Below are 11,120 nucleotides of genomic sequence, written 5' to 3'. Positions count from 1 at the left end.
AAGAGCAGGTGCAAAGACCCTGGGGTAGGATGGCATCCAGAGACCTGAGCCTTGAACAATGGTGTGATGGTTGATACTGACTGTCAACTTGATTGGACTGAAGGATACAAAGTATTGATCCTGGGTGTGTCTGTGAGAGTGTTGCCAAAGGATATTAACATTTGACTCAGTGGGCTGGGAAAGGCAGACCCATCTTTAACCTGGGTGGGCACCATCTAATCAGCTGCTAGAATATAAACAGACAGAAAAAATGTAAACGAGAGACTGGTCTAGCCTCCCAGCCTACATCTTTCTCCTGTGCTGGATGCTTCCTGCCCTCAAACATCGGACTCTAAGTTCTTTAGTTTTGAAACTTGGACTGGCTCTCCTTGCTCCTCAGCCTGCAGACGGCCTATCGTGGGACCTTGTGATCGTGTGAGTTAATACGTAATAAACTCCCCTTTATATATACATATACATATACATACACATATATACACACACATATACATATACATATATACACATATATACATATACATATATATACACATATATATATATACATATATACATGCCAGTAATTATGTCCCTCTAGAGAACCCTAATACAAATGGGTTCCTCTACTCCCTTAGTTTCCTGTCCTATAAAGTGGGAACTAAGGATGTCTCCCTGCCTCCTTTATAGGAATACAGGATGTAAGATGCTTTGCTTCAGGGCTGGGTTAGGATTTTGGTTATTGGCCAGTGGCAGGGAGGAGAGGCCAATACAGGAGCTCAGCTTGGCTTCCCCCAAGCTCACCAGCGTTTGTTGAGAAGCACTGTCTGTCAGGAAGACACAGTGCTCACCACCACAGGTCATAGCAGGGGAGCCTGAGGGTTGCTGATCTTGCCAAGCTTATGGGATAAAAAGATTGTTTGCTGCCCCAGATGTGACTGAGACATACCAGATGCATCTCAGAAGAAAAGAGCTTCTGAGGGAGTCCTCCCCACAGGGAAGTCTATGGGGCTCAGGGAAGGCCTGGAGGAGATAGGGTTCCAACAAGGCTTTGAGGGGCACACAGGATTTGGCTGAAGGAGGGGAAACTGTTGATAGGAAAAGTGTAAGGGGCTGTGGAATTTAGTAATTCACTGCAACAAATGTTTGCGGAACCCCTGCCGTACCTCACGTGAACAGGACAGACAGAGAGAGGCACTCCTCCACACAGAGGAGATACAACACAGGCCTCGAAAGGAAGTGATGATGCTTCAGAGGCCTGAGGATGAGTCAGGTCAAGCACTGTGGGGCACTGGGAGGAGATGATACCAAGAGGGTTCCAATGAAAGGACATCTGCAAAGGACAGAGAGGGGAAGGAGGGCTTGAGTTTCTCAAGTAAAGGCAACAAGCTGTGTCTGAAGCAGAGGGTCCATATGGAAGAGAGCGGAGGGATGAGCTCAGGGCCAAACTGGTCTCATGGGCTAACTAAAGACTTCATCCTTTATCCTGGCCAGGTGTGGTGGCTCACACCTGTAATCCCAGCACTTTGGGAGGCCAAGGCAGGCAGATCACTTGAGGCCAGGAGTTTGAGACCAGCCTGGCCAACATGGCGAAATTCTGTGTCTACTATAAATACAAACATTAGTTGGGCATGGTGGTGTGCGTCTGTAGTCTCAGCTACTCAGGAGGCTGAGGCAGGAGAAATGCTTAAACCTGGGAGGCGGAGCTTGCAGTGAGCCGAGATGGTGCCACTGCACTCCAGCCTGGGTGACAGGCTTTTGAGATTCCATCTCAAAGAGAAAGAAAGAAAAAAAAAAGGCTTTGTCCTTTTTCCTGAGGGTAATGTATGTAGGAACACCAGATTTAGCAAAATAAAATATAGGTTGTCCTGTTAAATTTGGATTTCATATGAACAACACATAATTTCTGTAGCATGTGTATGCAATATCTGGGACATTCTTATACTAAAATATTATTCATTGTTTATCTGAAGTTTTTTTTTTTTTTTTTTAAGACAGGGTTACACTATGTTGCCCAGGCTGGCCTCAAACTCCTGGCCTCAAGCGATCTTCCTGCCTCAGCCTGCTGAGTAGCACTATGGGTGTGTGCCACCATACCCAGCTTGAAATTCAGTTTTAACTGAGCCTCCTGTATTTTCTCTGGAGACCTTAAGTGTGGGATCATGGAAAGGTTTTAAGCAGGGTGAGGACAAGGTCAGATTTACATTTTGGGAAGCTCCCAGGATTCATGGGAAAATAGACTGGAGAGAGACCAGGAAGGGGCAGGGGATGAGGTTCCTCCTATTGTCCAGGCCAAAGAAGTGGAGGTCACCACCAGGAATGGGGCCATTGCATCATGTCTTCCAACACATCTGCCTCCCCAGCTAGGCATGTGGCCTTGGATAAACCCCAGCTCTGCTGTGTGAGCCACCGGCATGGTTTGCTGCCTCCCGGATGCTCATCTGCCGAAGGGGCCAGAGGATCAGAGAGATTGTCCATGAGGGCCCGTCTGCTTCTGCTTCCGGGGCCCTCCGCCCATCCTGGGGCCCCCCGCCCATCCTCTCTCTGATACCTCTCCTGGCGTGGGCCCACCAGGGTGAAAAGTCCAAACCTGAGATGCCTGGCTCCCAGATCATCCTTCCTGTGCCTCCTTGCTCCTTCTTCCCTCCCGCCATCACTCTGCCCGATGAATGCCTGAAAGGGCCCCGCATCTCCTCTCTCCAAACTCAGGTGCCAGGCTTGGTTTTGGAGAAGGGTCTCAGCCTGTGTTGACAGCCTGCGATGTGTGAAGCTAGGTCTTCGGCATCACTCGTTTTACTGAATCCTCACAGCAGTGCTACAAGGAAACCATCATCCCCATTTCACAGATAAGGGGGACTGAGGCTCAGTGGTCCATTTGCTGACCCAGTCACACAGCTGTGCAGGGGGCAAACCTGGAGTGGAGTCCAGGTCTGGCTGGCACCAGTGCTCTGCCCTCCCCCTGTCTCCATGAAATGTACCCAGGAGCCCCTAATCCCCCATTGATTTAGTGCTTGGGCGCGGTCAGCAGTCTTCTTGTTCCACTGCAGGCATGTGCAGCCCCGGCTCTTTCTGAGTTAAGCCAGGGACTGAAATGGGTCAATGATGCTCATCTGTTGGGAGCTTTATGGTTTATGAAGCCCTTTCCCATTTGTGCCCTCCTCACAACCCCACGGAGACTCTGCACGGCCCCTCCAGCTCTTGGAGGCTGCATTTTGCCGCAGTGAAGGCCACATAAAATATTAACAGGGCAGCTCCTGGCCCCGCTGTGACGTCAATTACGGGGCTGCTTGGTGAGGGCTGCGGATGCCTTTCCAAGGTGAAGCGGTGACCGGAATTCAGCCGGCTCAAATGGTGTCCCAGGAGGCTGGCTGTCAGGACTCGGAGAAGATGCTGCTAATGTGAGGCGTGGCAGGAATCCAAAAGCTTTCCTCTGATCTTTCTGGCTCCCTCAGGGCCTGGTGGCATCCTGAGGCTGGCGAGATGCATTCAGTCATTTGGCAGGTATTTACTGGGCACCTGCTGTATGCCAAGCACAGTGCGAGGCTCTGGGGAGACGGCTGTGAACGTGATGAGGTCTTTGCATAGTCGTGCTCCCTGTGTGGTTGAAGAAAGGGAGAAACCCAGCTCTGTGGGCTAGGGCAGGTGCCCACTCCAGCCTGAGGCCAAGGGATCCTTCCAAAAGAAGTCAGGGTGATACTGAAACCTGAAGAAGGAGCCCAAGTTAGGTAGGGAAAGAGGAGGGGTGAGAGAACAGACATAGAGAATACCTTTTGAGCTCGGATCCTGGTTCTACCTGTTCCTAGCCATTTATCTACAAATTAGGTTCCCACCACGCAGGGTTGTTGTGAGGACCAAATGAAGCCGTTGCTAGCAACAGCACAGCGAGGTGCCCAGTGGCTCAGGAGTAACTGCTGTGAAAATAGCTCCGGGCCACGCATGGTGGCTCACACCTGTAATCCCAGCACTTTGGGAGGCTGAGGCGAGAGGATCGCTTGCATCCAGGAGTTCAATACCAGCCAGGGCAACATATTGAGACCCTGTCTCTATAAAAAATAGAAAATTAGCCAGGTGTAGTGATGCACACCTGTAGTCAGTCCCAACTACTTGGGAGGCTGAAGTGGGAGGATCACTTGAGTCCAGGAGGTCAAGGCTGCAGTGAGCCAGGATTGTGCCACTGCACTCAGCCTGGGTGACACAGGAAGACCTAGTCTGAAAAAAAAAAAAAAAAAGGAAGGAAAGAAAGAAGGGGAAGGAAGGATGGAAGGAAAGAAAGAGAGAAAGAAAGAGAGGGAAAGGGAAAGAGAAAAAAAGAAAAGAAAAAAGAAAAGAAATAGTCTGTGTTTTATATGATTCCTTTGCATTGCCAGGAATTCTTGCCCTCATTTTGTAAGCAGAGAAACTACTGAGGCTCAGAGAGGTCAGAGAGGTGACCCGACATGGCCAGGGTTATACTGTGGATTAGACCCCAAGTTGGACATGTGACCATAGGCTCTGACTTGGGCTTTTTGCCATACTCTATCCACAGGCAACCCAAGCAATTACTTCAGCTCAGTGAGACACAGAATCCCACTAGTGCTTCCCAGTATGAGTTCCTTGGCTGCATGTCCAAGGGTAGTCTCAGCCTTCTTTGCGGTAAGGCCACAGCTGTCTGATGCTTAGCCCAGGGTTGGGCTTTGGGAGGCCTGGGCATAGGCTTGATTTCACTAACCTGCTGTGTGACTGTGGGTGAATTACTTTCCCTTTCTGAGCCTCAGTTCCCACAGGGCCAGCTGAATGACCAGCTGTTATTGTCTGGGTCTCTGATCTTCCCAGTAGTGCTGTGGCAAAGGAACTACTTTAAATTCCATATTAAAGATGAAGAACCAGGACAGGCGCGATGGCTCATGCCTCTAATCCCAGCACTTTGGGAGGCTGAGACAGGCGGATCACTTGAGGTCAGGAGTTCGAGACCAACCTAGCCAACACAATGAGACCACGTCCGTACAAAAAATACAAAAATTAGCCGGGCATGGTGGTACATGCCTGTAATCCCAGCTACTCAGGAGGCTGGGGCAAGAGAATTGCTTGAATCTGGGAGGCGGAGTTTGCAGTGAGCTGAAATCACGCCACTGTACTCCAGCTTGGGCAACATGCGAAACACTGTCTCAAAAAAAAAAAAAAAAAAAAAAAAAACCAGTGGTCTGAGATGGACAAAGTGGCATGCACAAGGCTACACAATTACCAAGTGGGGGCCAGGATTTGGGGATAGCCCGTTGCTGGCAGAGCTGGCCATCAGTCCACCATGCTGTGCTGCCTCTTGGAGTAAGAAAGCCAAACTGAATTGTCTCCAACATCTTTATTATGGGCCTGTGATTCTGTGAGTTCCCTGCTGCCCCAGACCTTCAGGGCTCAATGACTTCATGGGGAAGCCATTTCAGGTTAAGCTGGTCCTCCAACTGTCCCCATTTAAAGTAGGTAACAGCCCAGTAGGCAGCACTCCCTCCCTCCCTCAGACACAGCCTCATTCCTCCTGAATGAAGAGGTCTAGCGAGGACAGTGACATGCCCTTTTTATTCTCCCCCACCCCTCTCCACCCCGCCTCCGACATGCCCATTTTATGGAAAAGAAAACTGAAACTCAGAGAGGTCCAACAACTTGCCTGGGTTTCCCCAGCTACTATAGAAGAGCTAGATTTGAGGCTGGGTCTGGTAACTCCATATCTTGTACTCTGAATAGCTGCAAGCTGGCCAGATTCAACAGGACAGCCCTCCTCCTTCTCTGGGCTCCCTCCCGGCTCCTGCAATCCTGCCTGCCTTCCCCCTTGCTCCCTCCCTTTTCTTGCCTTTCACTCAGCTGTCACTTAATGTTAGCTGTCAGCTGATTTCAGGTGTTCCCCTTCCTGGGGTGGAAGGGGAGAGGACAAAAGATCTTGGCCACTCACAAACGGGGCTCTGGTGATGGGAGTTTTGTAATACGCAGAAGGTGTAACTGAATTCAATTTAGCATTCATGGAGCAGTGCCTGGATCCAGGACACTCAGCCAGGCATCCCAGGGGCTCAGATGGTGAATGAAACACAGGCCCCATCCTCCAGTGTTTACAGTCTATTACAAAGGACAGGGCTGCCTCCTAAGGAAGTGGGAAGCAGAAGATGTATGTAACAAAGAGTGTGAACCTTATAGTCAGAAAGACCTGGGTTCAAATCCTAATTCTTCATTTAATAGCAGCGTGACTTTGGGTAAGAGGATACCTCCCTGAGCTTTAATTTTTCCATCTGTTTAATGGGTGTAAGAGGAATAGCTCCCATTAGGATTAAATGATACCTTATACTACATTAAATGACAAAACATAGTGCTTGATGCCCAGTAGCAAGCCACAGACATTCCTACCAGTGTCACTCTAGGCAGACAATGGATACCAGAGTCACAGTGGGAGTAGGTGGAAGGCAAGAGCACTTCTAAGTTGGAGAAACTTACCTCCTCTTTAGAGGAGCTAAGATTTCAGTGGGTATTAAAGGAGTGTAAGAAGCAGAGAATGAGGTGGAGGGATAGGAAAGAACATTCTGGAAACTCATGGGCAGAGTCTGGGAACCTGGTGGGCCTAGTGTGTCCAGGAAGTGGGTGATGACCTTGAGAACACGGGCCAGGGGCAGGTTATGAAAGGCCAGGTAGAGGAGTTTGTATCTTTAAAGAGGGAATGGGTCCTACCCACGACCCCAGGGGCAGCTCAGTGCTGTCTCTGCAGAGGCCAGCCAGCCTCCTACAGGAGTCAGCCTTCTCATGTGGCTATGGTCCTCTCAGATCTCTTTATCTCCTGAGTCGGGGCCAGCCTGCCACCATTATCTACAAGAAGACAGAAGGCTATAACAATCTGCTTGCCTCCTACTAACACACTGGGGAGAAAAAGATGTTTTTTAGCATAGTTGCCTGGCAGAGAACCATGGTGAAAATTCAGCGACCCTCTCCCTTGCTTCCCAGGGTACAGTTTCAGCAGCAGCTGATGACAGTTATGCTGATAGCTCAACAGCTAAAAGAATGTTCTCAGGCTCTCTGAAGGTCAGGGGCAGTGGTGGGAAGAACGGTGAAGATGGAGCAGAGCCCCTGCTCTCTGTGCTGTAGCTGGGCAAGACACTTAACCTCCCTGGGACTCAGTTTCCTCATCTGTAAAATCAAAACAATAATACTGACCTTGCCTTAACCAAGAGACAGCATAGTAGCAAACTGCTGGCCCATGGCCTGCTTGCTATGAAGTAGAAGTTCATTACCTTCTTCACTCCAGGTCTTGACGTGGTCCAAACACTTGTCTTTTGAAGCAACCCTGTTGTATCCTCTTGAGTTGTCATGACATTGTCTGCTGGTCTTCCAATGGTGAAATATCCTAGACACTCAGAGCTGGAAAAAAAAAAGGTACTTTGCCATTCATCATTGCAGCCTCTCATTTCACAGATAAGAAATCCAAGGCTCAGGGCGAAGGAACAGCCTTCTCCAGCTTTCCCGGACCATGCACAACAGCCCCTCCCACCCCAGCCCACCCAGTGGGAACCATGGGAAAGCTTGAGGCAGTTATTCAGATGGTTCAAGCCAAAAGATCTAGAAAATTCTTGCTAAGAAACACAAGCTCCCAGACCATCTGCAGAACTGAAACAAAAGCCTCTTTCACCCTCATTTTAACTGCAACTCAATAGGTGTTGGCTTTGCCTTCTCCCCCAGAGCTGAGCTCCTCTGAACAAGCTCTTGGGGGGCGGGCGCTGGGACTGGGGCTCTGAGCTCCACCAGCTCATAGAACCAGCTCACAGATTGCAGCTAACAGGACATTTTCGCACTTCTTAATGCCAAAAGCTGCCTTGGGTGCTGGTTTGCTTCCAAGGCAGGCTTTGAAAGAGGGTTGGAAGGTTCTAGATGATCCTGAAATCTCTGCGCTCAGGATGCTCTTAGTTAAGCAAGGGGTGAGATTTGGTGTCAGCAAAAGGATATTGGGGTCAAAGTAGATAGTGCAAAATGGAGTTGAGTGGGGAAGGCTTCAGATGACTGCAAGAATCTGACTCTTCTAGGCCTCAGTTTCCTCATCCATATAGTAGGGCTAACAGCCTCCTTCCAAGTGAGGATGTGGGGAGATAATATGAGAGTAAAGTGTTCATCCTCAAATCAGGCAGAGGGTAAGTGATTAAAAAACAAGAGCCGCTGTCTGTCTGTGTTATTGCTGGTGGTTTTATTGTCATTGACTTGGGTCAGTAAGGTCACCTTGACTGCAGGTGGCCTACAGTGGGAGAAAAAGTTAAAATCCTATCTGGGTGACATTAATAATTTGTGGACAGGTGGCTACTCCAGCTCAAGATGGTAACCATGCCAACATTGCAAACGCCATCTCTCCAGAACAATATCATGTCTCCTTTGTAATAGGTCCCTTGGTGTGCAGACTTCTCAGCAGCTCAGAGTGTCTCAGAGTATCCAAGAGGGGGGGAAAAAAAAAACCAGGACGTGCCTTTTCTGGGTCATCTATTCACTGGGCTCTGGTGGAGGGTTCTGGCAACGCTTTAGAAATGCAGTCCCACGTGAAGAGCAGTCGTGACCACTGGCTCTGGGTGGGATGCAGGTGAAGAATTCTTTTTTTTTTTTTGAGCCTTGTTGTCCAGGCTGGAGTGCAATGGCGTGATCTTGGCTCACTGCAACCTCTGCCTCCGGGGTTCAAGCGATTCTCCTGCCTCAGCCTCCCGAGTAGCTGGGATTACAGGTGCCCGCCACCACACTCGGCTAAATTTTTGTATTTTTAGTAGAGATGGGGTTTCACTATGTTGGTCAGGCTGGTCTCAAACTCCTGACCTCAGGTGATCCACCCACCTTGGCCTCCGAAAGTGCTGGGATTACAGGCGTGAGTCAATATGCCTGGCTTTTTTTTTTTTTTTTTTTTTTTTTTTTTTGAGATGGAGCCTCACTCTGTTGCCCATGCTGGATGGAGTGCAATGGCATGATCTCAGCTCACTGCAACCTCTGCCTCCCAGGTTTATGCGATTCTCCTGTCTCAGCCTCCTGAGTAGCTGGGATTACAGGCACATGCCAACACACCCTGTCAATTTTTGTATTTTTAGTAGAGATGGGGTTTTGCCATGTCGGCCAAGGTGGTCTCAAACTCCTGACCTCAGGTGATCTGTCCACCTTGGCCTCCCAAAGGGTTGGGATTACAGGCATGGGCCACTGCGGCTGGCCAGTTTTTCTTTCTTTTTTTTTTTTGACGGAGTCTCATTCTGTCGCCAGGCTGGAGTGCAGTGGCGCGATCTCGGCTCACTGCAACCTCTGCCTCCCGGGTTCAAGCAATTCTTCTGCCTCAGCCTCCCAAGTAGCTGGGACTACAGGCGCCCACCACCACGCTCAGCTAATTTTTTGTAGTTTTAGTAGAGACAGGGTTTCACCATGTTGGCCAGGATGGTCTTGATCTCTTGACCTCATGATCTGCCCGCCTCGGCCTCCCGAAGTGCTGGGATTACAGACGTGAGTCACTGTGCCCGGCCTAAGTTTTTCTTTTTTAAAAATATTTTTTGTAGTCCCAACTACTTGGGAGGCCAAAGCAGGAGAATTGCTTGATGAACCTGGAAGGCAGAGGTTGCAGTGAGACGAGATCATGCCACTGCCCTCCAGCCTGGGTGACAGAGAGAAACTCCATTAAAAAAAAAACACAAAAAACCCGCCCCCCCCCATATATATAGGGGTTTTTTTATATATATAAAATATATATACACATTATATATGTTATATAAATATAATATATTTATATATTATGTTATATATGTTATATAATTATATATTTATATGTTATATATCATATATGATATATATTTATATATGATATAAATATATCATAATATATGAATTATGATATATAATATATACAGGACATTTCGCACTTCTTAAGGCCAAAAGCTGCCTTGGGTGTTGGTTTGCTTCCAAGGCGGGCTTTGAAAGGGGGTGGAAGGCTCTAGATGATCCTGAAACCTCTGCGCTCAGGATGCTCTTAGTTAAGACACAGGGGTTGAGATTTTGTGTCAGCAAAAGGATACTGGGGTCATATCATATATTATATATATAAATATATAATATATAAAAGTATATCATATATATGTAAGCATATATGTGTGTGTGTATATGTGTGTGTGTGTGTGTGTATTTTGTATTTGTTTTTTGTAGAACTAGGGTCTTGCTATGTTGCCCAGGCTGGTTTTGAACACTTGGCCTCATGTGATCCTGCCACCTCAGCCTCCCAAAGCTCTGGGATTATAGGCATGAGCCACTGTGCCAGGCTATTGATCCCTTTTTACAAGTGACTTGCCTGAGGGTCCTCAGCTGGTGCACTGGCAGAGTAGGATTTGAACCCAAGACAAGAACCATGTTCTTTCTCAAATCACACCACACACGTGTGTTCAGGAACCCAGGGGGATTTTGTTCTGTTCCCCGAATGATACCCTGCACTAGGAGAAGACACAGACTTGGCTCCTCTAGTGGGGACCTGCTCTGAGCCCTGAGGCAACAAAGTGTGTTTGACATTAACCATTGACCTCCCTCAGCTCGCTCAGGTGCTCTCTTTGAAGTTGTTCAAAGGCCCTGTTTATCGATAGGAGGTATAGCCTTAGGAATAGGTGACCTGTCCCAGGTGGTGACCCTGGTTTTTACTGATGAGGCTCTTGGGCGTTAGCAACTCTCTCCTAAGGGCAAAGAAGATGGGTGCTGGTAAGAGTGTGTGGGACGCTCGGTGGGAGGCTTATGTATTCTTTGTATAATCTGAGTGATCCCAACAGGGGAGTCACACTTTGAGCTCTTCTCAGCTGACATCAGGGGGCAGTGTGAGGCCCTCAGACTTGGGCGTCTGACGGACCTGAGTTTGAATCCTTGCTTTGCCCATTCCCAGCTGTGTGACTTTGTTCAAACCATGGAACAGCTCTGTGTCAGTTTCCTTCTCTGTAAAACGGGAAAGGAGGCCGAGCTCAGTGGCTCACGCCTGTAGTGCCAGCACTTGGGAAGCCGAGGTGGGTGGATAGCTTGAGCTCAGGAGTTCAAGACCAGCATAGGCAACATGGCGAAACCCTAGCTCTATTAAACAAATTAAAGAAATTGGCTGGGCGCAGTGGCTCACGCCTATAATCCCAGCACATTGGGAGGCTGAGGCAGGAGGAACATTT

General features: G+C 48.7%; 1 protein-coding gene across 1 annotated transcript; it reads right to left on the bottom strand.

Moving 5' to 3' along the window:
- Positions 1–3,347: 3,347 nt before the first annotated feature.
- C10H22orf24 (chromosome 10 C22orf24 homolog) lies at positions 3,348–7,498 on the bottom strand. The gene is given in 4 exon segments (XM_025398649.1): positions 3,348–3,679; positions 7,141–7,195; positions 7,197–7,346; positions 7,349–7,498. Coding segments are annotated over 4 exon segments (687 nt in total).
- Positions 7,499–11,120: the final 3,622 nt, after the last annotated feature.

The sequence above is a fragment of the Theropithecus gelada genome, chromosome 10, assembly GCF_003255815.1.
Source record: "Theropithecus gelada isolate Dixy chromosome 10, Tgel_1.0, whole genome shotgun sequence".
Lineage (NCBI taxonomy): Eukaryota > Metazoa > Chordata > Mammalia > Primates > Cercopithecidae > Theropithecus > Theropithecus gelada.
This window is presented reverse-complemented; position numbering and strand designations above follow the sequence as displayed.